The sequence below is a fragment of the Onthophagus taurus genome, chromosome 7 (genome assembly GCF_036711975.1).
Source record: "Onthophagus taurus isolate NC chromosome 7, IU_Otau_3.0, whole genome shotgun sequence".
Classification (NCBI taxonomy): Eukaryota; Metazoa; Arthropoda; class Insecta; order Coleoptera; family Scarabaeidae; genus Onthophagus; species Onthophagus taurus.
Window position 1 is genome coordinate 2,564,378 of NC_091972.1, and position 27,536 is coordinate 2,591,913.

Below are 27,536 nucleotides of genomic sequence, written 5' to 3' on the forward strand. Positions count from 1 at the left end.
ATACCATAATTCACATTGCAAAAGAAAATCCCTAATTATCAATTAGAGGTTAGCATTTTTGATGAGATAATCATCAAAATTCAATGTGAATTTCAGTTATTAAAAAGGACTATGAGTTAAATTAATCTACAACATTTCGAAGGTAAGTTTCATTGATTTTGACTTTTACATTTTAATTTATTATGTTTTTAACAGTTTGGTTAAATTTTTTAAATCGTTTACTTTATCAACTTTATTCAAAGAATTTTTCCATTCTTCTTTGTTCCGTTTAAATAGTGCCAAATCGATTTTATTGGCAACAATTTTTCCGCATTCCGAATTCGACCAAAGCCCATCTTTTTGTGCTAATTCTTGTATAATATTTAATTTATATTTTACTCCGCAAACGTTCCAAATCGCTTCAAAACTTCTTGAGCCATATTTAGTCCCAGCCAAATCTTGATAAGAACCTTGTAACTTCCTTATTAATCTCTCCCGACTTTTTTCACCAATAAATTTACTTTTCATGAAAGAATCAACGATATGACTCCCCATTGTATTCGAAAATAAACCTTTTAAATCGCCCAATTCCATGTCTAAGATTAAATTAATTATTTTAATGGGTTTATTGAATTCTAAAATGTTTTGGAGGATTAAAGTTCCGTGTAAATTAAGTTTTTCTTTTTCCAAGTTTGTTGTTTTTGTGTTTTGGAGAGTTTCGTAATTGATTAATTTGCATAAACAAATAATAAATGATTTTTCTTTATCTTCAGATTCAGAACAATGTAACGACTTCATTAAATTCTAGAAAATTACAAAAAAAATGGTAAGTTTTTAATCGAATTATTAATTAATGATATAATTAACCTGAATGAAACCTCCTTGTTTTGATGAAAGGTTTTTACAACCTTCTGAAAGAGCAAATAAAACCCCAGAGTGTCCATTATTGATAATTTCTTCAAAATGATCATTTAATTCATCAAAAATTGCTTCGAATTCAACTTTTTCTTTGCAATTTAATAATAATTTTTGAATTACAAAGTTTGTGTTTCTTGTGGTTGCTAAAGAAGCGATTCTCCCTGAGAAACACTTTGCATAAATTTGAGTGTAATGTTTTGGGGATGCTGTTTCAAGAGTGGTTTCCAACACCATTAAAGCAGGTTTGGAATAAAATATTTGAGGCCAATTCTTCTTATTAGAAGATGTATCTTCATTTTGTTCGAAAGTAAAACATTCATCAATTAATTTATTAATAAATTTTTTTAATAACTTAACATCAACTTTTGCTAAACCTTTCAATAAAACTTGTAAAAGCCCTGAGGGTAACTCTGTATAAGGTAAATCTCTAAATTGAGGCCAAGCAAGTAACCTCTCTGCAAAATCAATTGCTAACTGAGAATACTCCAAAGGAATATCTGTTTCTATATTTTTATTTTGGGATTTTAATGGTTCCTTTTGAATTTGTAATAATTTTTCGAAAATACTTCTTATTACATGATTAACATAAGTTTCCCAAACAAAATCTTCGAGATTATTCACCAAAAATTTGCTTACTTTTAACACAAATTGTTTAAAAGATTCTTGTTGTTCTTCATCAACATTTTTAGCAAAAGATCTTTTATAAGCTTCTGTAAACAACGCCTCGATTACATGACTTGAAAATCTATCATTGCACAATGGTCGTAAATCTGTCATAAATGCATCTAAAAAACGTTGAATTACCGAATCATTAGCAAAAGGTAAAAGAGTTTCAATGAATCGAGATCCAACTTGATTACAAGAAAAGTTCAATTCCTCCCCTTCAGTTCGTTTAAATACATTTTCAATAAACATCTCTAAAAATTAAAAATTAATCATGTTAAATTAAGTTATTTGAATTACTTTACTTTTATTTTCTTCTGAATCAAAACCTTCACGAAAAGCTTCCATACTTTTCACTACATATTGGTAGGTGTCCGCATCTAATTGAACCCCACGACCGTAACAACCCTTTTTACCATACTTTCTTGCATTTTTTAAAAAAGACTTCTTCCTTTTACGTTTATACTTATTTTGGTCTTCATTTGTATCCATTTTTAAGAAAATTTAGAGGTTACTTTAACCTAAAAATGTCACATGTAAAAGATTACACCGATTTATTCGCCATCTATTGGTACATTAATAAAGTTTTATCTTTGCAGATTAAACGCGAGATGTCGCTTATTTTTTTGATAATCAAATTTAATTGTTATTAATTTTATTTTCATTATTTTTAGGTTTTAATCGAATTTAATTCAAAATAATTTAGTTTTTACTATCACCCGTTATCTTAATACTTAATTTTTTTTATTTCTGAATCAAAACCACGGAATGCTTTCATACTTTTCACTACATATTGGTAGGTGTCCGGATCTAATTGAACCCCACGACCATAACAACCCTTTTTACCATACTTTCTTGCATTTTTTAAAAAAGACTTCTTCCTTTTACGTTTATACTTATTTTGGTCTTCATTTGTATCCATTTTTAAGAAAATTTAGAGGTTACTTTAACCTAAAAATGTCACATGTAAAAGATTACACCGATTTATTCGCCATCTATTGGTTCATTAATAAAGTTTTATCTTTGCAGATTAAACGCGAGATGTCGCTTTTTTTATTGTTAATCAAATTTAATTGTTATTAATTTTATTTTCATTATTTTTAGGTTTTAATCGAATTTGATTCAAAATAATTTAGTTTTTACTATCACCCGTTATCTTAATACTTAATTTTTTTATTCGAAAGTTATAAAAATGTTATAAACATTTACGCAACATTTTTCAATATACCAATAAATTAATAATAAAAACTGGGTCGTACTTTGTCTATTAGGTTCAATGTGCGATAAAGGTTATCTTCTAGATTTGTTTTTAATTAAATTTGCAATCTTGGAGCGGAAAGTTCCAAAGAGAAAAATTTATGATCATGAATTGATGATGATTACAAATTCAATTCTCACTATTGCATTTGTAATACTTAATTGAGTGATAAATTTACATTTTTTTTGTGCAATCTAAAACGATACACGTGGTGCTTATAAATGATGAATTAACACATAAAAAAGAGTGAAATTAGAAAAAAAAAGGAAAGTTAAAAGTATTTTTAACACTATCATATGCCTCTTGGCACGGTTCGTCTTCATGAAACATCGACTTGACGTTCCAAAATAGAACTTGCAACAATTTTTTTTCCTATTAGTTTTGTATACTTGCCAATTGACGTTGTAAATTACCAATAAGTACTTAGTATTTGTTCTAAAGATCGTTTTGTTATGAGCGTGAATATAAGAAAAGGAGAATATTGAAATTGTTGCATAACATTTTTTTTTATTTAAATGACTTTAACTTTTATGTTGGGTATGCAGAAATAATTTTATGATCTCAAGGTCATGTTCAATCATCGCAGGAGTTCCTTTTAAGAGTTTTACACTGATAAAAGGTCATTTTGTGTCAGTAACACAGATAAAAATTATTTTTATGTACTATTTGTTATAAATTTAACGTTTAAAAATTGTTTTTATGTTGATTAGAACAAAAATAACTTGATGATTATAATTTATTTTATATCCAACGATTTTAGTCAACCGAAATTTTATTCTGACTCATCTAAATTTTTAGAATGACTCAAGTTTATAGCCACTAAAGATTGATTTTTTCTTGTTATAACATTCTTACCATATTCATTTCTATGTAACGTGTATGAATTTGAAAATTTTCTGCTTCGAATAAGCTATGCGAGGTGAAGATGTTGTTGGTGAGTTTTTTATGTAGACTGGACGTCGCGTCTTTATATTTCTGTGTTGATAAAATAATAAATAATAATATATACAGTTCACGTTAAAGAAAACGGTTCGAGATATCTTCTATGGTTGTGTTGTCTATTTTTGTATCTATGAGGCATCAAGTTTTAACGAATGCCATTTTAATCGAACATACAGTTTTACACAATACAATGAACCTAACTTCGTATTACATAATAAAATTTGCTATATTTTACTTGAGATTATAAATAAATAAAACTAACTTTCTTTTCTTACTATGATATTTTGATATTTTACTGGAACTGCAAAAGAATGATCTAGTCTCTTATAGGCAGTATCTGACCTTCTGCCAACTTTAATTAATTCTCTACAAACAGGAAGAGTCTTATATCAAAAGCATCTAGTCTCTTTATACAACAGCTATTCTTCTGCAACTAGTGCCTACTCTTTTATTAGTAGTATGTAGCCATCCATCAATAGTATCTTAACCTCTATCAACAATACTTAACTTTTTACCAGCAGTATATAGTCTTCCATTACCTATATCTAGTTTTCTGCAAGCAGTGTCTAATCTTATACAAACAGTATCTGCTCTTCTGCCAACTGTAATTAGTCTTCTGCAAGCAATAATGTTACAAACGAAAATAGCTTTAATTGAGTTAGACCTGATAGTGGGTTGTGTCTTTTTTTTTTATTATAAACAATTTATATCGAAAATATTGTTCTCCAACATTTTTGATTTATAACCAAACACATTAAGGTTTAGACATAAAAATATCTTGAAATGTTTACAATTAGATTTTGATAGTCATAATCTTTTTTCGTGGTGATGTTATCTGGAGAATGATTGAAGTAATTGTTATTTAAGATAGCGATTATTCTATAGATAATCTTACACAAAACTATTTAATCTATTACCTTTAAAAGATTATAGTGCGGTAATTCCCATAAATAACTTCATCATTTTTTTTACTAATTTAAGCAAATAAATTTAAAAACACATCATAAAGGAATTTCAAATTGGAATTTTCTGGATCACGACTAATTAAAGTCGCGATATGATACAATCTTTTTTTTGTTTTTAATTTATAACGGTGACTCGTATTATTTGTATCTAAAGTAATAAATTTTTTGAGTCATAAAATTATCACACTCAAAATAGATAATAATAAATATGATTTTTTTAATGTGTTTTATAAAATTACTTTACACGTAATAACAAATATTTAGAATAAAAATTAATTAAGTTAATTAATATGGTCACTACTTCGAAATCGTTATCATTCAGAAATTTGTTGTGTTATCAAATAACGTAAACGATAAATAATTTAGCGCGTAGTTGAAAGTGAAAAGGAACATTGACACAAACATAATGGATTATAAACATACTACGTAAACATTTCTGTAATAAACATCAACTGTTTACAAGTGAATATTAAGTACTTATCAGAGACTCAGATTAGACATTCCATTCCTAATCCTGAAGGGTCATCTCTAAACCCTATTTCTCCTTTGCTTTAAAGTTTCTTCTTAATTACGAATTTTTAAGGAATAATCATGAAGATTTAGCTTTATACAAGATGTTTCATAATATATGCGCAGGACTTCAGGATGTGATAGCTTGTCCAAAATGAGCTCTAAAGTTGGCCGTTTTCGAGAAAAATAACTTTTATGTTGAATAACATGGTCATTTTTTTGAAATAAAAACTTTATTTTACTGAAACGATAGAACAAGTAATAAAAGCAAACGTTAACTTCATAATTGCATAATTAAAAAAAAAACAATTACAAATCATACACAGTTAAATTAAATGTTGGAAATGTCTGCCGTTAGCTTCAATGCACGCAGCAATTCTTTGACGCATTACTGTCTAATTCGCGCAGTATTTCGAATTATGTCGCAAGATACAATAATGCGCTCTCTTAATTGGTCAACATTAGACTTAGAGTTTTCAGATGGCCCCAAAAGAAAAAATCTGGACCCCCTCGACCGATCCAACGTTCTGGGTATTCGAAGTATTGGCGAGCAACCTAACTAAAGTGAGCCGGAGCTCCATCATGCATAAAATACATGTTTTGTCTTACTTGAAGCGGTACATCTTCCAGCAGTTCCGGCAGTACTTCTTCTAGAAATTGTCGGTAAAAATGTGGGCCTATCAAATGATCACCAACGATGGCAGCCCAAACATTTACGGAAAATTGTTGCTGATGATGGCCTTCTGCAATTTCATGTGAATTTTCTTCTGCCCATATGTGGTTATTGTGAAAATTGAAAATACTATCCTTCGAGAGAGATGCTTCATCGGTAAACAGAACTTCGACTCCAAACTCAGGATTTTGAGCTATTTCTATCTCTTGGCAATAAAGCTTGTACTCTTTGGATATGATAGGGATACAAAAGTTGTCTTTTCAAAATTCTTCAAACCGTCGAGTGAGATCGGTTTAAGTTTTGAGCAATTTTTCTGATACTTGTGGTCGGATTTTCATCAATTTCGTTGAGGACAGCCTCTTCTGCTTAGGGATTTGCAACTTCCATAGGCCTCCCATTATCAGCAATAGTCCTTTTAAAACTTCCATTTTTCCATGGTCGTTGGTGAATCCGTAGAAACAACTTATGGTGTGGTACTGGGCGATCAGGATGTCTTTCTTGATACAACCACCTTGCTTCTACCGAACGCATTTCGCACATTTCAGCGTTTGTGTCATTCATTTTTAATTTTGTAATACAAGTTTACTTTTTGCAGGTACAAACTAATTGTTATTTTGACAGGAGGTAGCTTTTGTTATAAAATTTAAAGCCTACTTGTTAAAAATACATTATACAATTTTTACACAAACACCGAAATGTGCGAAATCTTTACGGTTTGGAGAATTTTGAAAAGACAACTTTTGTATCATTTTTTCATTTTTCTTATTTTGCAATTATGAAGTTAACGCTTGCTTTTGTTACTTGTTCTAACGTTTACATAAATTTTGTTTAATTGTAAAATAAAATTTTTATTTCAAAAAATTGACCATGTTTTTCAACATAAAAGTTGATTTTTCTAGAAAACGGTCAACTTTAGAGCCCATGACCTACAGTACCTTTTTTGTGTAGAAAACATTGACGGTTCAAATGGGCGTCTCAAAATCATACTTTTTCCAGTGGCGTAGAAGTTGGGTAGAAAAACAACCACTACCCCTTCAAAATCTTCACCAATTATGACTTTAAAAAAATTTTTTCTCGCCCAAAACTTAGCTTATTATGAGTAGAAAATGTTTACAAACGCTGTATTCTGTACAATAAACGGTTTCGGAGATATTCGCAAAAAACGAATATTTTTTTATTAAATTTCAACACCCTGTATCTCAAAAATGGTGCATTTTAGAGGGTAAGTTGATAGAAACTATTTTTCAAATTTTTCGACAAGCTATGACATTCTAAAGTCCTCCGCATATATTATGAAACACTTGTATATTAAAGAGATACAAGGTGTCAGATAAAAAACGCCCCAAGCTGTAACTGTGTCATTTACATTCCGATTTTTATGAGCGAGGTATCAAATGAAATGGTTTGATGAATACTATGATTCATGCTACAAATAAATTTTTGCCAACGCCATCTTCAATTTCAAGCGATTATTAGCTTTTGTTTTTCAAATTGCTCCATATACACTGTGTTTATTAAGTATCGTACCCGACGTCATCATTGCTAGTATGCAACACAATACGCGATTTGCGTATTGCAACCAATATCACAGTATTGGTACTGTGATATTGGTTGCATACTTGCAATGATGACGTCGGGTGCGATAATTAATTAACACACTGTATTGTTCTTCATGTCATTGGATAGAGATTGTTTTTCTGAATCCATTGGTACAATCATGTTCACGGGAAATGCACATTCAAGGTCAAGCGCTGTTGTGAGATCCGACACGAAGCTCGTGGGCGTTCGGTTCAGATCATTTAGCCAGCTGCATGTCGGATCTCACAACAGCGCTTGACCTTGAGTGTGCATTTCCCATGAACATGACTGTACAATACATCCATTTTGAATGTAATTTTAACAGAGAAAAGACATCCTGTATACACAGGTTGTCACACAAGAACGCCGCAAGCTATAACTCTGTCATTTACCTTCCAATTTTTATGAGCGAGGTATTAAATGAAATGAAATTCAAGCGTTATCAAGTTTTGATTCCTCGGTATGTTTTTCTTTACGTTATTGGATAGAGATTTTTTTTCTGAACCCATTGCTGTACAATACATTAACATTAATTGTAATTTTAGCAGAGGAAAATAATTAAAATATTTTCCGAACATTGTCTTAGTCACTTCTGCAATACTGTAGTGTGCCATGGAAAAAAATTACGTGCAAAACTGATAACAGTCATTAAATGATATTTCAATGCCTGAAGCAATTGTAAATGATTATTTTTTCTCATGGCACACTACAGTATAACACAAGTGACTTAAAGAGAATGTTCGGAAACTATTTTAATGTTTTTCTCTATTACAATTACAATTAATGTTAATGTACAGGGAAACGGCGTTTTACGCCGGGGTTCTGTTCCGAGAGACACCGGCGTAAACAAAATCGGCGTAAAATGAACACAAATATAATGGACAGTATAAGGTTAGGTTCCTGTTATGTTTATTTAATACATATCCTATATATATTCAAAATAAATAATAATCTCTTGATATAAATAATAAATTTTTTTAAATAAATCCAAAAATCCAGTTTCATTTGCTTTGATTGTTGCTTCCTTTCTTGCAGAATCATAACATAAGGTCGAAGGGCAGCTATGACACTTCTTTTAACATTTGCGCTTCGATTGTAATCCCCATCTATGTCACAGAGCTCACCTGTTAACCTTTCTATAGAGGAAAGGATACGAGTTAGATAGTCGGTTTTTAGGATTTTCTTTCTCATCCTCTTCTTCTTCTTCGGGATTTTCTGATTGAGGGCGATCATATGCCTCCATCAACTCTTCTAATTCTTGATTTGAGATTGGTTATTCATGCACGTCTAACAGTCCGGTCACATCTTCAGTTGTTACGTCTTCGAATCCACATTCGCGTGTAAACTTGATAATGTCTTCGTTTATGTTAATGTTATTTACCACTTCTACACTTGCACCTTGTATAAATCCAGGAACAAGTTTACACCAAACGCCGTTTAAACAATTGTTTGTCACTTCGTCCCTCTTAGCTTTTGTCAAGACCTCTAAAAGCCCGTGGATTCTGGGAATGGTACACTACCATTGGCTTAAATTTTAAAGAACCAGAAATATTTGATTCCAAGAGAACAGTCAGTCTATCCTTGGCGGCTTTAAATCCACGCGCACTACGTTCTTCTCGCGAAATAAATGTTCTCGATGGCAACTTCTTCCAATAGAGGCCTGTTTCATCAAAATTGAAGATGAGATCTGCAGGGTAGTTCCCTTGTTCCACAATTTCTTGAAACTTTTAAAGGTAAGCTGCTGCTGCTTCTACATCAGCGCTCGCCGCTCGAGGTTTAAACGGATATTGGTTCGAGATTTGAGTCTCGTGAAGCACCCAGTGCTTGCCAAGAAAGTTTCGTCAGTGATTTCTTGCGCCTTCAAATCAGAAAAATCAACTGTGCTTTTTCGCATATGATTGCTAGTGTTACAGGAATATTCTTTTGATTGGCATCATCAACCCACAATGCCAACATTTTTTCCATTTTCTCTATATTTTTTTATTGTCGTCTGATGTCAGGCGAACCGGGGAATCCCACGCCGGCACCAACCGGCGTAATTGTGAATCGGCGTAAACCGAACTGGCGCAAAACGACGTTTACCTGTATTGTACAACAATGGGTTCAGAAAAAAGATGTCTATCCAATAACGTGAAGAAAAACATAGCGAGCATAGCGATGAATCATAGTATTCATCACACCTTTTCATTTGATACCTCCCTCATGAAAATCGGAATGTAAATGACAGCTTGGGGCGTTTTTTATCTGCCACCCTGTATATTATATCTCCAATTTCAAAGAATCTTTATTAAAATCTTTTTTTGAACTAAAAGTAGAACTAACACTAGACTTAGAACGGGAAACATTTGGGTTTAGCCGCACGTCCCTCAAGATGGCTAAACCCGAATGATTCTATTTCTAGGTCTTGTGTTAGTTCTAGTGATAATGCTAGTGCAAAACTAGAACCAACAATAGACCGAAAACTAGAAACATTCGGATTTAGCTGCACGTCTTTCAAGATGGTTAAACCCGAATAATTTTAGTTCTAGATCTTGTGTTAGTTCTAGGGATAATGTAAAACTAAAACTAACACTAGACCAAGAACTAGAATCATTCGGATTTAGCCGCACGTCATTCAAGACGGCTAAACCCGAATGATTCTAGTTCTAGGTCTTGTGTTAGTTCTAGTGACACTGCAAGTATAAAGTTAGTACTAATACTATACCTAGAACTAGAATCATTCGGGTTTAGCCGTCTTTAGAGACATGCGGCTAAACCCAAATGATTCTAGTACTTGGTATAGTGTTAATTCTACATAGTAACAGTGCTAGTGTAAAACTAGAACTAACACTAGACCTACAACTAGAATGATTCATTACCTTTCTAGTTGTAGGTCTAGTGTTAGTTCTAGTGCTACTGCTAGTTCTGGTTTGAGTTGATTAATAAGACCAAAAAATCAAAATCATTGTCAAGGTTGTAATCTTGAAGATTTATCTTTAACATTAATCTATCCTGTTCCTTATCATTTATTTTTTTTGATAATTTTCGAGTTCATATACCTAATGTTACGCAATCTTTTATGACCATCTGAGTCGCGTGAATCAGCTTTATTTATTAACATTTTATTTACAAGCGTTTCCAAACGTGTTTAAACTTGACCGTTCACGTTTCGCCGTAACCGAAATAAAAAATGCAAGAAATAAAAAAAAACTATTCCAGTAGCACGCCGCGAAATGTGCGCGCGCATTTGATCCATTCTTGCCTGACTTTACCTACTCGCGTATCATCCCATCCATACACAGCCGGCTTTTAGTATCGCTGCGACCGTTGCGTTAATCGTGCGTGCGATTTTTCAAAAAAAATTTATGTTTCTCGTTACAAAAAATTGGAAGCGATTTTTTTTTTCAAATCAAACACGAATAAGCTTAGGAAATTATTAAAGAAATAAGCTTATTCTCTTGTTAATTTCGATTTTTAATACTGGCCTAGTGTGTAAAGTCAGTATTTAGATTCAGTTTGGATATATCGATTTGTTGGGGTCTGAAAACTAACCTGAAAAAAGGGGTTCAGGAAATTGTTGACGTAGGTAAGTAAACGAAACCAAAAATTTATTTAATTTTTTTTTAATAGATTACATTCTGATTTTTTCATGGTTAATGATAGGTTTTGAAAATTACATAATTAGCATTTCCGGACTATCTGAAACATAATTATCTTGAGTCATGCAATATTTAAATTTTTAATGAAATTAATATTGGTCGATTGAGCGTAAAATAATAACGTTATATTCTCAGTGTCTATTTTCTAATTATTTGAAGCTGTGCCAAAATCTAAAATCGAAAGTTGGAGGCCCCAAATTTCATTAATTCCCCGACCTGGGATTACATTTTGATGATTACGTACAGACGAATTTTTTATTGCTGCGGATAAAAATAGCTAATTGTGAATTATATCAAGGTTGAATTTGGTTTACTAAGACTTGAATTTGTTTATTAAACAAATCTATAAATAGTTGATCAGATAAATCTTCATAATAATAACAAATTATGAAATTAATGAATCAATAATGTTGAAATGGAAAAAATATACTTTATTCATTGTATTAACATGGAAATCCCCCACAAATCATTTCCTTCCTAAGATAAATAAAATTGTGGTATTTTTTATCGTTATTATAAAAATGATGTAAGTTTTGAATAATATTTAGAAAAATTGTTTTTTTTGAATAGGTGCTAAAACGCGTAATACTTGAATAATCTACTTTTTATGATTTGATAAGGAAATGATTAAATACCAGCAAAAAATGTTATGTAAATAGCTAAAACACTTTAAATAAATTGGGAAATGAATGAAATTCCAGATAAAATTCTTTATCATAGAATTACTTTAATTGATCGCAAAGGTCGGTTACTAATTATAAATATTGTATATACAAAGTATATAAAGAGAAAGTATTGTTATTGATGAATTTATTATTTTCATTCAAGCAGTTAACCATGTCCAGAGTGGCATCTTTTGAATATTTTTGCCAACCTTAATTATTAAAAAGACAATTATTAATACCACAACTGTATGGTATATTTATGTAAATGTGACAAAGTTAGCGTGAACAGAACATATAAACTGACAATGAGGTTTGTGCAAAACGCCAAGATTACTAACGCTGAGTGAAGGATTATATTGATAAAAATATTTATCGAAAGAGCAGAAGAAATGACACTGAGGAAGAACTTTAAATGGAGAATGCCAAGCCAAAATGGTATAAATAACATTTGTTTGATTTTTTAGGAATAAAATTGGCTTTTGCACCAATCTTGGCACAGAAACTTTTACAAAAACGCAAGAATATTAACACTGATAAATAATACAGGCAAAATGTTTGCAAAAATAGAAGATCAGTTTGCACTAACAAAGAACTCTGAACATACAAAAAATTCCGCAAAAAGTCAAGACACTCTCATAACAGAGAAATCTGAAATGATTGTTCTGCCAAAAGTTTTTTAGAAAAGGCCAACCCAATAGAAAGGCCCCAGGGCATAACCTTATTCCAAATTTAATTCTAAAACACCTCCCTTCGAATATTACTAGCCACTTAACTGATATCTTCAAGTCATGCTTAAAAATTGGTTACTTTCCGGTGACTTGGAAAAATGTTTCCGAAGCCAGGGATTTAACATCTTTTAATGTATGTTGAGCTGGTTTTAATAAATAAAAAAAATGAGGAAAGGCCAAATTACTCATGCTAATAAATAATATTCACAAAAGTGCTGGCAGAAGGAAATGAAGAATTGGCACTAATAAAAAAACGTTGATTACTGCGGAAAAATGAGCACATTGACAAAGATGCTTTTACAAAATCACTTATATTGAACCAGAAGTTTTTTCAAAAGATAAATAATGGTGGCAAGTAATGATACACAAAATTCTGCAAAAAATCAAGATACTCTCATTAATAGAGAAATCTGGAATGATTGTTCTGCCAAAAGTTTTTTAGAAAAGGCCAACCCAATAGAAAGGCCCCAGGGCATAACCTTATTCCAAATTTAATTCTAAAACACCTCCCTTCGAATATTACTAGCCACTTAACTGATATCTTCACGTCATGCTTAAAAATTGGTTACTTTCCGGTTACTTGGAAAAATGTTTCCGAAGCCAGGGATTTAACATCTTTTAATGTATGTTGAGCTGGTTTTAATAAATAAAAAAAATAAGGAAAGGCCAAATTACTGATGCTGATAAATAATATTCACAAAAGTGCTAGCAGAAGGAAATGAACAATTGGCACTAATAAAAAAACGTTGATTACTGCGGAAAAATGAGCACATTGACAAAGATGTTTTTACAAAATCACTTATATTGAACCAGAAGTTTTTTCAAAAGATAAATAATGCTGGGAAGTAATGATACACAAAATTCTGCAAAAAGTCAAGATACTCTCATTAATAGAGAAAACTGAAATGATTGTTCTGCCAAAAGATTTTTAGAAAAGGCCAACCCAATAGAAAGGCCCCAGGGCATAACCTTATTCCAAATTTAATTCTAAAACACCTCCCTTCGAATATTACTAGCCACTTAACTGATATCTTCAAGTCATGCTTAAAAATTGGTTACTTTCCGGTGACTTGGAAAAATGTTTCCGAAGCCAGGGATTTAACATCTTTTAATGTATGTTGAGCTGGTTTTAATAAATAAAAAAAATGAGGAAAGGCCAAATTACTCATGCTAATAAATAATATTCACAAAAGTGCTGGCAGAAGGAAATGAAGAATTGGCACTAATAAAAAAACGTTGATTACTGCGGAAAAATGAGCACATTGACAAAGATGCTTTTACAAAATCACTTATATTGAACCAGAAGTTTTTTCAAAAGATAAATAATGGTGGCAAGTAATGATACACAAAATTCTGCAAAAAGTCAAGATACTCTCATTAATAGAGAAAACTAAAATGATTGTTCTGCCAAAAGATTTTTAGAAAAGGCCAACCCAATAGAAAGGCCCCAGGGCATAACCTTATTCCAAATCTAATTCTAAAACACCTCCCTTCGAATATTACTAGCCACTTAACTGATATCTTCAAGTCATGCTTAAAAATTGGTTACTTTCCGGTGACTTGGAAAAATATTTCCCAAGCCAGGGATTTAACATCTTTTAATGTATGTTGAGCTAGTTTTAATAAATAAAGAAAATAAGGAAAGGCCAAATTACTCATGCTGATAAATAATATTCACATAAGTGCTGGCAGAAGGAAATGAAGAATTGGCACTAATAAAAAAAAGTTGATTACTGCGGAACAATGAGCACATGGACAAAGATGTTCTTACAAAATTACTTACATTGAACCAGAAGTTTTTTCAAAAGATAAATAATGCTGGCAAGTAATGATACACAAAATTCTGCAAAAAGTCAAGATACTCTCATTAATAGAGAAAACTGAAATGATTGTTCTGCCAAAAGATTTTTAGAAAAGGCCAACCCAATAGAAACGCCCCAGGGCATAACCTTATTCCAAATCTAATTCTAAAACACCTCCCTTCGAATATTACTAGCCACTTAACTAATATCTTCAAGTCGTGCTTAAAAATTGGTTACTTTCCGGTGACTTGAAAAAATGTTTCCGAAGCCAGGGATGTAACATGTTTTAATGTATGTTGAGCTGGTTTTAATAAATAAAAAAAATAAAGATAGGCCAAATTACTCATGCTGATAAATAATATTCACAAAAGTGCTGGCAGAAGGAAATGAAGAATTGGCACTAATAAAAAAACGTTGATTACTGCTGAAAAATGAGCACATTGACAAAGATGTTTTTACAAAATCACTTACATTGAACCAGAAGTTTTTACAAAAGATAAATAATGGTGGCAAGTAATGATACACAAAATTCTGCAAAAAGTCAAGATACTCTCATTAACAGAGAAAACTGAAATGATTGTTCTGCCAAAAGATTTTTAGAAAAGGCCAACCCAATAGAAAGGCCCCAGGGCATAACCTTATTCCAAATTTAATTCTAAAACACCTCCCTTCGAATATTACTAGCCACTTAACTGATATCTTCAAGTCGTGCTTAAAAATTGGTTACTTTCCGGTGACTTGGAAAAATGTTTCCGAAGCCAGGGATGTAACATGTTTTAATGTATGTTGAGCTGGTTTTAATAAATAAAAGAAATAAGGAAAGGCCAAATTACTCATGCTGATAAATAATATCCACAAAAGTGCTGGCAGAAGGAAATGAAGAATTGGCACTAATAAAAAAACGTTGATTACTGCGGAAAAATGAGCACATTGACAAAGATGTTTTTACAAAATCACTTGCATTGAACCAGAAGTTTTTTCAAAAGATAAATAATGCTGGCAAGTAATGATACACAAAATTCTGCAAAAAGTCAAGATACTCTCATTAATAGAGAAAACTAAAATGATTGTTCTGCCAAAAGATTTTTAGAAAAGGCCAACCCAATAGAAGGGCCCCAGGGCATAACCTTATTCCAAATCTAATTCTAAAACACCTCCCTTCGAATATTACTAGCCACTTAACTGATATCTTCAAGTCATGCTTAAAAATTGGTTACTTTCCGGTGACTTGGAAAAATGTTTCCCAAGCCAGGGATTTAACACCTTTTAATGTATGTTGAGCTGGTTTTAATAAATAAAAAAAATAAGAAAAGGCCAAATTATTCATGCTGATAAATAATATTCACATAAGTGCTGGCAAAAGGAAATGAACAATTGGCACTAATAAAAAAACGTTGATTACTGCGGAAAAATGAGCACATTGACAAAGATGTTTTTACAAAATCACTTACATTGAACCAGAAGTTTTTTCAAAAGATAAATAATGCTGTTAAGTAATGATACACAAAATTCTGCAAAAAGTCAAGATACTCTCATTAATAGAGAAAACTGAAATGATTGTTCTGCCAAAAGATTTTTAGAAAAGGCCAACCCAATAGAAAGGCCCCAGGGCATAACCTTATTCCAAATCTAATTCTAAAACACCTCCCTTCGAATATTACTAGCCACTTAACTGATGTCTTCAAGTCATGCTTAAAAATTGGTTACTTTCCGGTGACTTGGAAAAATGTTTCCGAAGCCAGGGATTTAACATCTTTTAATGTATGTTGAGCTGGTTTTAATAAATAAAAAAAATAAAGATAGGCCAAATTACTCATGGTGATAAATAATATTCACATAAGTGCTGGCAGAAGGAAATGAAGAATTGGCACTAATAAAAAAACGTTGATTACTGCGGAAAAATGAGCACATTGACAAAGATGTTTTTACAAAATTACTTACATTGAACCAGAAGTTTTTACAAAAGATAAATAATGCTGGTAAATAATGATACACAAAATTCTGCAAAAAGTCAAAATACTCTCATTAATAGAGAAAACTGAAATGATTGTTCTGCCAAAAGATTTTTAGAAAAGGCCAACCCAATAGAAAGGCCTCAGGGCGTAACCTTATTCCAAATCTAATTCTAAAACACCTCCCTTCGAATATTACTAGCCACTTAACTAATGTCTTCAAGACATGCTTAAAAATTGGTTACTTTCCGGTGACTTGGAAAAATGTTTCCGAAGCCAGGGATGTAACATGTTTTAATGTATGTTGAGCTGGTTTTAATAAATAAAAAAATAAGGAAAGGCCAAATTACTGATGCTGATAAATAATATTCACAGAAGTGCTGGCAGAAGGAAATGAAGAATTGGCACTAATAAAAAAACGTTGATTACTGCGGAAAAATGAGCACATTGACAAAGATGTTATTACAAAATTACTTACATTGAACCAGAAGTTTTTTCAAAAGATAAATAATGCTGGCAAGTAATGATACACAAAATTCTGCAAAAAGTCAAGATACTCTCATTAACAGAGAAAACTGAAATGATTGTTCTGCCAAAAGATTTTTAGAAAAGGCCAACCCAATAGAAAGGCCCCAGGGCATAACCTTATTCCAAATTTAATTCTAAAACACCTCCCTTCGAATACTACTAGCCACTTAACTGATATCTTCAAGTCATGCTTAAAAATTGGTTACTTTCCGGTTACTTGGAAAAATGTTTCCGAAGCCAGGGATTTAACATCTTTTAATGTATGTTGAGGTGGTTTTAATAAATAAAAAAAAAGGAAAGGCCAAATCACTGATGCTGATAAATAATATTCACAATAGTGCAGGCAGAAGGTAATGAAGAATTGGCGCTAATAAAAAAACGTTGATTACTGTGGAAAAATGAGCACATTGACAAAGATGTTTTTACAAAATCACTTACATTGAACCAGAAGTTTTTTCAAAAGATAAATAATCCTGGCAAGTAATGATACACAAAATTCTGCAAAAAGTCACGATACTCTCATTAATAGAGAAAACTAAAATGATTGTTCTGCCAAAAGATTTTTAGAAAAGGCCAACCCAATAGAAAGGCCCCAGGGCATAACCTTATTCCAAATCTAATTCTAAAACACCTCCCTTCGAATATTACTAGCCACTTAACTGATATCTTCAAGTCGTGCTTAAAAATTGGTTACTTTCCGGTTACTTGGAAAATGTTTCCGAAGCCAGGGATTTAACATCTTTTAATGTATGTTGAGCTGGTTTTAATAAATAAAAAAAATAAGGAAAGGCCAAATTACTCATGCTAATAAATAATATTCACAAAAGTGCTGGCAGAAGGAAATGAAGAATTGGCACTAATAAAAAAACGTTGATTACTGCGGAAAAATGAGCACATTGACAAAGATGTTTTTACAAAATCACTTATATTGAACCAGAAGTTTTTTCAAAAGATAAATAATGCTGGCAAGTAATGATACACAAAATTCTGCAAAAAGTCAAGATACTCTCATTAATAGAGAAAACTGATATGATTGTTCTGCTAAAAGATTTTTAGAAAAGGCCAACCCAATAGAAAGGCCCCAGGGCATAACCTTATTCCAAATTTAATTCTAAAACACCTACCTTCGAATATTACTAGCCACTTAACTAATATCTTCAAGTCATGCTTAAAAATTGGTTACTTTCCGGTGACTTGGAAAAATGTTTCCCAAGCCAGGGATTTAACATCTTTTAATGTATGTTGAGCTGGTTTTAATAAATAAAAAAAATAAGGAAAGGCCAAATTACTCATGCTGATAAATAATATTCACATAAGTGCTGGCAGAAGGAAATGAAGAATTGGCACTAATAAGAAAACGTTGATTACTGCGGAAAAATGAGCACATTGACAAAGATGTTTTTACAAAATCACTTACATTGAACCAGAAGTTTTTACAAAAGATAAATAATGGTGGCAAGTAATGATACACAAAATTCTGCAAAAAGTCAAGATACTCTCATTAAGAGAGAAAACTGAAATGATTGTTCTGCCAAAAGATTTTTAGAAAAGGCCAACCCAATAGAAAGGCCCCAGGGCATAACCTTATTCCAAATTTAATTCTAAAACACCTCCCTTCGAATATTACTAGCCACTTAACTGATATCTTCAAGTCGTGCTTAAAAATTGGTTACTTTCCGGTGACTTGGAAAAATGTTTCCGAGGCCAGGGATTTAACATCTTTTAATGTATGTTGAGTTGGTTTTAATAAATAAAAAAAATAAGGAAAGGCCAAATTACTCATGCTAATAAATAATATTCACAAAAGTGCTGGCAGAAGGAAATAAAGAATTGGCACTAATAAAAAAACGTTGATTACTGCGGAAAAATGAGCACATTGACAAAGATGTTTTTACAAAATTACTTACATTGAACCAGAAATTTTTACAAAAGATAAATAATGCTGACAAGTAATGATACACAAAATTCTGCAAAAAGTCAAGATACTCTCATTAACAGAGAAAACTGAAATGATTGTTCTGCCAAAAGATTTTTAGAAAAGGCCAACCCAATAGAAGGGCCCCAGGGCATAACGTTATTCCAAATCTAATTCTAAAACTCCTCGCTTCGAATATTACTAGCCACTTAACTGATATCTTCAAGTCATGCTTAAAAACTGGTTACTTTCCGGTGACTTGGAAAAATGTTTCCGAAGCCAGGGATTTAACATGTTTTAATGTATGTTGAGCTGGTTTTAATAAATAAAAAAAATAAAGATAGGCCAAATTACTCATGCTGATAAATAATATTCACAGAAGTGCTAGCAGAAGGAAATGAACAATTGGCACTAATAAAAAAACGTTGATTACTGCGGAAAAATGAGCACATTGACAAAGATGTTTTTACAAAATCACTTATATTGAACCAGAAGTTTTTACAAAAGATAAATAATGCTGGCAAAATGTTTGCAGAAGGACAAAAATAGTTTGCAATAACATAAAACTCTGAAAATAGGTGCAGTGGTGTAAAAGTTTCCGGAACATATCAAAAATTCTCCCATTAACAGACAAATCTAAAAAGAAAGTTTCTGTTAAAAGAGTAGAACATCAACATTGACAATGGTGCTTGTGCAAAAGAGCAAAATTACTGATGCTGATAGAAACACTAATTGAGATATTATTGTAAAATGAAATAAATACTCACACTGAAAAAAGTTTGCTAACTATACAATATTTGACAATGTATATACCTCGTCAAGGTATAGCTTTTGAGATAAATTATTCGTCTAGGCATTAATAAAAACAAATGACTGACATATTTCCATCCCACGATGCGTTGTCATGTAAAATAATCTACTATTTACCAATAACCTGTTTTATGTCTCTACTTTCGTTATATCCCATTATTTATGACTCAACCTGTACATACAATTTGGAAATGCATAACATATATTCTCTTTTATACCAAAGTGGGCATCCTTGGAGATGATTTTCCATGCCAATAAAGAAATAAAACAAATTAACAAAAACATGTTTTATAATACGAACTATATACGAAAAATATAACTTCCCAATTTTATATTTTGTTTAAGCTCTCATTGGTATAATTTAAAGTATTAAATATTTTTTTTCGAAAGCTTTAATATCAACATTGTATATTTATGTAATCAACATGATTCAGTAACTTACAATCAGAATGTTTAATATTTATTTCTAAAAATAACTTTATCAAAACAAAAATTCGTAAAACCTCTCTATTCAGAAACATTTCCTATCGTTTCTAAGTAAAAACCATTCTTTATAATAATAACAGTATTTACCAAGATTAGTTAGAAAAGCTAAAATAAACTTCATAATGTATTATTTGCTTTTTTTTTACAAAACAATAAATCACCCAGTGTAATAAATCATATAATATTAAATTTCTTATCTTGATAAAGATTGCTAGTTGTAAATAAAATCAAAAAAAGAACCAGAATAATAGCTGAAAATAATATATTGTTTAACTTTTCGGTATCTTATTTTGGTTTTAACCGCAACGTATCAGAAGTAAAAACAATATTTTAAAACCACTATAAAATGTTTTGTTATTAAAAATTATTGTATCTTAATGTGTCAGAAACGTCTGGGAACTATTCATGATGACACAGCAAGTTTCTTTAATGACTGTTACTTTAATTTAAACAACTGAGTTCTTTTTTAAACAATGTTAATTTGAACTATCATTTATCGATTACGTAACCATTTACGATTCCATAACACATGTATCATGGAACTCATTATAATGTTCTCTTTTAAATTAGACTTTATTACCAATGCACGCGAAACTAGATAATAATGCTTAACGATACAATAATTATATACTTACGTCTCTTTAGAAACAAAATTTTCTTTTTGTTTCAAATTTTAAACTGAAATACGGAAATTAAATCTACACATAAATTACTTTTTGACCTCAAGAGTTCGTGAAACGGCTAAAACCTTGATTGCGTGTAAAAAAAAAAGTTTCCCACTTTCACAAAATTGGTCGTTCGCGTTGAGGTCGTTTCTTTTCGTATTGACCGTTTCCTTCGCGATTACATCTATCTAATTTCTTAGAAATATTGATTAATAATTCGTAGGTCTACTTAAAAAACAAAATCGATGAATATTATCACTTAGCGACGCCACACTTCAAATATTGATATTATTTATTGATTGTAATCTAAATTGATCACTTATCTAACCGCTTAATATATTCCCTGTCATTTTGTAAAAATAATCCTTCTGAGTAGTACGCAAATAAAAGTACACCTCTAGTTTATGCGAAAAACAACAGGTGAAATTGATATACTATGTGATTATTTGTAATAATTTATATCGAAGTGGAATGTTACTAAGAAACCGGTTGATGTACACATTTATTTGGTTTTACTCTATCAATACTGTTACTACTTTTTACAATTTTAACTCATATTACCAGACTTTTTGTGTGTCTTATAATACCAATGGGTGACCTCATATTTTTGTGTGGATGAGATGATAACCCTCTCGTCATCGCGATCTATAAAATCTATTGTAACTTAAGCCCTCCTAAGGTTTAGGGCAAATTTAGGTCCTTGATGAACCTTGGTATTGCCACAGAATAACCAGAAATGACACTGAAATCGATTCATTTGGTGTTGGCGGCATCTCGTTTTATGACCTCAATTTAAAAATCCGCCATCTTATTGCGGGGAACCATAGGCACGATCTGGCAATGTCAATCCCTTTGCCACAGAATAACTGTAGCGTCTGAATGTTTCTAGTTCTAGGTCTAGTGTTAGTTTTAGTGCAATAAAAATATGCAACATAGTGATATCTTATGCTAACTAGCGCTACCTACCACTGTCACTAGAACTAACACTAAACCTAGAATTAGAAACATTCAGGTTTAGCCGCAAGTCTTTCAAACCGGCAAAACTCGAATGATTCTAGTTTTAGGTCTTGTGTTAGTTCTAGTGATAGTGCTAGTGTAAAGCTTCTCTCTGGATAAGCCATCACTATGCTTTTATACACGTGTGTTTGTCTCAGACATATATAGTAATCCCCGACCCCCTCCGTCCTCGTTTGTCCAACGTTTGTAAACGCTGGCATATTTATGTTTATGTGTATTCAGTAAATCCACTTATCAATTAGTTTTAGCACAATTTAACCCTTTCCAATCCATTTATAATTAAAAATATTATACACAAAAGCAAATCAAAACGCAGATACTGTTTACAAACACTCACTTGTTTATAAAGGACAATAGGACAGGTTTTAACACGTTATAGCCTATCTAGAAAGAAGCGAAGCGAGCGGTGGTGCTAGATCGTTGGGCCCGATGAATCCACAATGAATGAAAGAGACAACTTAAACAGAGACAACTATATTAACCACCAAGATCTATAGAACATAAGGTTACCTAATTCCCTATGCCTCTATAGTATCGATTATTACCCCGCAGAATGACGTCACTGGTTCGATACAGTCGGAGTAGAGTTGAGTAAAAGATAGCGTAACTGTGGTACAGTCTATATAAAATATTTAAACCTCGCATCGTGTTGTGTTGTTCATCGAACCAGCTACGTCACTGACCCACCTTGCCCCTCAGAGGAGGAGAATCGGCATTGGGTAACCTTATGTTCTATAGACCTTGATTAACCACCAATAGCAGCAATACTTTGCTTCCTCGCAACAATATGGCGTCAGATTTGGCGGGATATCACTTCTGGTTACTCTGTGGTATTGCCGCAGAATAACCAGAAATGACGCTGACGTCGATTCGTTTGATGTTGGCGGCACCTCGTGTTATGACCTCGATTTAAAATCCGCCATCTTATCACGAGTTACCAAAAGCACAGAATCGAGGTCCGTTGAGTAAACAACTCCCTATGAACGCTGTTGTTATGAACGTATCCGTCTTTAGAGACGTGCGATTCTAGTTCTAGGTATAGTGTTACTTTTAGTGATAGTACTAGTGTAAAACTAGAACTAACACTATACTTAGAACTAGAATCATTCGGGTTTAGCCGTCTTTAGACACGTGCGGCTAAACCCAAATGTTTCTAGTTCTAGGTCTAATGTTAGTTCTAGTGACAGTGCAGGCGTAAAACTAGAACTAACACTGTACTTAGAACTAGTGCTCGGAGTTTTACAAATGAAAATATTCGAATAGTCGTATAATTTTCAATTCGAATAGTCGAATATTTATTAATATTCGACTAGTGGAATAGTTGTCGACTAGTCGAATAGTCGTCAACTAGTCGAATTTTTAAAATATTCGGATAATTTGATTAACCTCTTATTAGTATACCTATTAGTATACGTTTTATACTACTAATTTTTCTGAATTTCAGGAGAAACAAATAAACAATTAACAATCTTTTTTTCCTCGTTAAGTTAAACATTAATACAACATTAAAGAGAAAAAGGAAAATACCTATACCTATTAATATATTAAACGTGAATGACAACATTAACGTTATAAGTAAATATGTTCTGTATAAACAAAACAAGATGACATTAAAAAAAAGAATGGATCAAAAAATTGTATTAAATGAAGTAAATTATTATTTTTTTAACAAATGTTCAAATAGTCGACTATTATTAGAATAGTCGACTACTCAAATATTCGACTTTTCGGCTAATAAATTATGAAAATTATTCGAATTTCGAATATGCGATTATTCGACTATCCGAATTATTCGAATACGATTCCGAACCCAACTTAGAACTAGAATCATTCGGGTTTAGCCGTCTTTAGAGACGTGCGGCTAAACCCAAATGATTCTAGTTCTAGGGATAGTGTTAATTCTACATAGAACAGTGTTAGATTTAGTTTTAATTGTTATGCAGTGCTAGACATAGAACTAGAATCATTCGGTTTTAGCCGTCTTAAGAAACGTACGGCTAAACACAAATATTTTTAATTCTAGGTCTAATGTTAGTTCTAGTGGCAGTGCAAGTGTAAAACTAGAACTAACACTATACTTAGAACTAGAATCATTCGAGTTTAGCCGTCTTTAAAGACGTACGGCTAAACCCAAATGATTCTAGTTCTAGGTATAGTGTTAATTCTACATAGTAACTGTGCTAGTTTTATTTGTTATGCAGTGCTAGACCTAGAACTTGAATCATTCGGGTTTAGCTGTCTTAAGAGACGTACGGCTAAACCCAAATGTTTCTAGTCCTAGGTTTAGTGTTAATTTTAGTTTTAATTGTTATTAAGCGCTAGATTGTTGTATATTTTTATTGAAGTAGTTGACAAGGTAAATATACGTATTAGAAAAGTACGTATATTAGATTATATAGTAGAACTAGAATCATTTGGGTTTAGCCGTCTTAACAGACGTGAACTAGAAGTGACACTAGCGCTATCCCGCCAAATCTTTACCACCAATAGTAACATACCTTGGTAACTCGCTATAATATGGCGTCAGATTTCACGGGATACTGCCACAAAGTGTTGTTCCTTTATGTCAGTAGGTGTCAGGCGAACCTTTCCGAAAATTTTGTGTCTCTGGCAACGCATTCATACAAAATATGTTCAGCGATCTCTGACTCGTCGTTGCAAAGTCGATAAGTTTGATCCTCATCTTGTCCAATGTTGAAGAGGTGGTATTTTAGGAGCGTTTGGCTGGTCAGAAAAACTGATAGCGAACTTGGGTTCCCTTTGCTGAGGCATAAAACCTCGTTGGTTTTCTTTTGGAAGTTCTTTCCAGCACAAAGCTAACTTTGAGTCCTTCCATGTATTAATTACTTGTTTTAAGTGACTTTTTTGTAGTCCACACCCAGGTTGGGGTAATACAGGGTGGCCTTTTTATTGCCTTCAATGTCTTTGTGATCTGAAACCCACTTTAGAGTGATATGACATGATTGTATTTCGATTTCCCACAGCATTAGTTTGATTAAAATCTTTCTGGAAATTCGTACTTAAACGAGTCTTTATTTGTACAAAATACATAAAGCTAATTATTTCAATATTTACATTCTTGGTCATTATATTTAATCTCTCACTATTGTAATATGAGAAAAAATATGCACAAAAAAGATACAAACTTTAACATTGTAAATAAACACGATTACTTTAACATATTTCAAATACCACAAAATGCTATATTTTACAATAATATGGCTTTGTAAATTATTATAGATTTTATTGTTCGTTTACTATATAATTAATTTTTGCTTTTCCCTATTTTCAGTAAGAAAAGACCAAGATGAGGTATAACAATAGAAGTGACGTCGTCCATAAAGATGTCGTAATAATAGGTAAATATTTTCAATTTTTATCATACATTTCATTACCGTTTTTATCATTTGTAGGAAATGGACCAAGTGGTATATCTTTATCGTATATGTTAGACGGTAACATACCGTACGTAATATCAAATAATCATCCAGACGAAATGTTGTCAGCAAGATTAGGAACATGCATAGGAGAAACCTTGGTTAATCTAGATTTAGATTATTTATCCCACGGTTTAGAGGGACGCTCAACAAACCCCGTATCATTACTTTTGGATTCTTTATCGCATCCATGTGCTGATATTGGTTTGGAAATAGAACCTTTAATTGAGTGGAGGCGAAACGGCGTGCAGGTAATTCAAAAGTAATTATACACAAAGAATTTGAGTTAATTACAAAAAACACCAATTAATTAACTGATTAATAAAAATTTATTTGTCAAAAACACGTACCTACAAAACAATTTTAAATTTATTATTTTATTTTTAACAATTTTCTTTTTATAATATAGATTGACCATATAGTTTTTGGTAAAGGTCCACCAGGTGGGTCATGGCACTCAATGGATCCACACATTTTAACTCTCTCCCTAGGAACTTGGATGGCTCTCCCCGGATTAAAATATACGATGAGAGAAGGTGCCGAAAAACGAGCGTTTGCTTCTAATGTAGCAAAGTATTATGCCGAATACGTAAAAATAATGAATCTCGAAAAATATTTCGAAAATAACACGATAGTAGTAAACATCGAAGAAGTTCGTAAAGAAACTATTATTAATAACCCGGAAAACGTTGATCGCGATTCCGATAACGAATGGGTCAAAAAAATTCATAACGAAACGAGCGATCGCATCAAATTGTGTACACAACCGGAAGTCGAAGAAATGAAAGAAACGAAAAGTTCGTGTCCGTTTACGAACGCTTTAAATTTTTTATTGTCTCATGGACAACGAAAATTAATCGGCGAACGATGTTGCAAAAGGAAATTGGATAGTGATAAAACGAAAAATGTTTCGACGTCAGATCTGATGGTACACAACGAGAATCGTTGTAAGAAAATGAACTTAAACGATCGCGTTAGATCTGTTAGTTTTTCATGTGATTATGATAGATATAAAAATACTGATAATAGAAAAATCGATTTAAGTTTTAATGCAGGAACATCTACCGACGTTGATAAGCCAGTAATAGAACCGAGATGGATCGTAGATGTTTATGATATTAAAAGTAGATCGATAAAACGATATTCATGTAATTATTTAGTTTTGGCTAATGGAGCTAGTGATTTACCAAATCGGTTGTCAATTTCTATGGATAAACGAGACCCAACATGGCTTTTACACGACGTGAGAAGTCTTGAGATCGAATTGGAACTTTATATGCAATATCATAAAGAAAATCCTGATCCTGTTTTAATTGTTGGGGCTGGTTTAAGTGCTGCTGATGCTATTATTGCTACAAGAGCCAAAAGTATACCGGTTATCCATCTTTTTAGAAATAAATCAAGAGATCTTAGTAAACAATTACCTGAAAATATGTATCCTGAATATCACAAGGTAAATAAATTTATTAATTAATTAATTAACTAATTATATTTTTTTTAGGTTCATCAAATGATGCAACAAGAAGGTTCTAATTATCCTTTATACTCAGCATTTCCCGAATATACATTAACAAATTACTCAGAAAATAATCGAACGGTAACGATCACGTCAAAAGATGGTAAAGATATGGAGATTAATGTTTCTTTCGCGGTTGTATTAATCGGATCGAGACCCGATTTAAGTTTTCTACCACAAGATTTTAAATTGGGTGTTAACAATAAGTATTCGGTTGACTCAAAAACAAATCCAATAAACATAAATAAATTACGACACTCAGTTAATGGTTATACTAATCTGTACGCAATTGGTCCGATCGCTGGTGATCATTTTGTAAGGTTTTTACCTGGAGGAGCTCTAGCGATAGTTTCAGATTTCTACAAGCAGCATGGTTGTTGTTGATTTTTGAAGACAATGTAGATCGAGTTAAGATTTGTGATATTGTACCTGGGTATAATATATTAATTATAATGAAAGTTTTGTTACAATTCTTAAAAGAATTCGTTGAATTTGATAGAATGGTGGTTTATCTTAAAAAAAAAAGTATTTTATGTGTTTTTATGTGACTACGTTTGTTGTATTTATATAAATTTTACGTAACGTTTCTTTTTTCGCTCACATTCCTAGAACCAGAATTTTTTTTTTCTTCTACTAAATACGTGATAAAGAGAGAAAAAAATATTTATAATATTAAATTTTATGCAAGATGTTGCAATGATACAAAAAGTTTGTAATTTTTTTCTTACATACTTTTTATGTATGTATTAATTAATAATTATTTATCTACTTAAATAAAAAAACAGGTATTAAAAAGGAATAATTTAACTCATCCATTTTTTTTATGCATTAAAATATATAAATATCCTTCTGATTGAGGTCCCAATAAATACTTTTTCACTCAAATTAAGC

At 31.8% G+C, this 27,536-nt stretch overlaps 2 protein-coding genes across 4 annotated transcripts; one reads left to right on the plus strand and one right to left on the minus strand.

Moving 5' to 3' along the window:
- The first annotated feature begins 24 nt into the window (after nt 1–24).
- On the plus strand, nt 25–27,530 carry LOC111424442 (oxidative stress-induced growth inhibitor 2-like). Of its 2 annotated transcripts, XM_023057972.2 has the most exons (6): nt 25–142; nt 753–805; nt 24,985–25,051; nt 25,106–25,380; nt 25,539–26,582; nt 26,631–27,530. In XM_023057972.2, exons 3-6 carry the CDS (start codon nt 25,000–25,002, stop codon nt 27,027–27,029), a joined length of 1,770 nt encoding a protein of 589 aa, XP_022913740.2. In that variant the 5' UTR covers nt 25–142; nt 753–805; nt 24,985–24,999; the 3' UTR covers nt 27,030–27,530. The 2 variants fall into 2 exon arrangements, with proteins under 2 accessions (XP_022913740.2, XP_022913739.2); XM_023057971.2 differs by lacking the exons at nt 25–142; nt 753–805 and adding an exon at nt 10,777–11,051.
- On the minus strand, nt 135–2,623 carry LOC111424443 (nucleolar protein 9). Of its 2 annotated transcripts, XM_023057974.2 has the most exons (4): nt 2,341–2,623; nt 1,866–2,081; nt 847–1,814; nt 135–783 (listed from the first exon to the last, which is right to left on the minus strand). In XM_023057974.2, the coding sequence occupies exons 2-4, from the start codon at nt 2,050–2,052 to the stop codon at nt 181–183; spliced, it is 1,758 nt and encodes a 585-aa protein (XP_022913742.2). In that variant the 5' UTR covers nt 2,053–2,081; nt 2,341–2,623; the 3' UTR covers nt 135–180. The 2 variants fall into 2 exon arrangements, with proteins under 2 accessions (XP_022913742.2, XP_071053710.1); XM_071197609.1 differs by having other exon boundaries at nt 1,866–2,623.
- Nucleotides 27,531–27,536: the final 6 nt, after the last annotated feature.

What these genes read in the sequence shown, in the direction of transcription:
- LOC111424443 (XM_023057974.2), bottom strand. Translation starts at nt 2,052, where the DNA reads ATGGATACAAATGAAGACCAAAATAAGTATAAACGTAAAAGGAAGAAG. An exon ending in TGATTCAGAAGAAAATAAAA is followed by an intron (nt 1,815 to 1,865) that starts GTAAAGTAATTC and finishes TTTAATTTTTAG; the next exon opens with AGATGTTTATTGAAAATGTA. An exon ending in AACAAGGAGGTTTCATTCAG is followed by an intron (nt 784 to 846) that starts GTTAATTATATC and finishes GTAATTTTCTAG; the next exon opens with AATTTAATGAAGTCGTTACA.
- LOC111424442 (XM_023057972.2), top strand. Translation starts at nt 25,000, where the DNA reads ATGAGGTATAACAATAGAAGTGACGTCGTCCATAAAGATGTCGTAATA. An exon ending in TAAAGATGTCGTAATAATAG is followed by an intron (nt 25,052 to 25,105) that starts GTAAATATTTTC and finishes TATCATTTGTAG; the next exon opens with GAAATGGACCAAGTGGTATA. An exon ending in GGAGGCGAAACGGCGTGCAG is followed by an intron (nt 25,381 to 25,538) that starts GTAATTCAAAAG and finishes TTTATAATATAG; the next exon opens with ATTGACCATATAGTTTTTGG.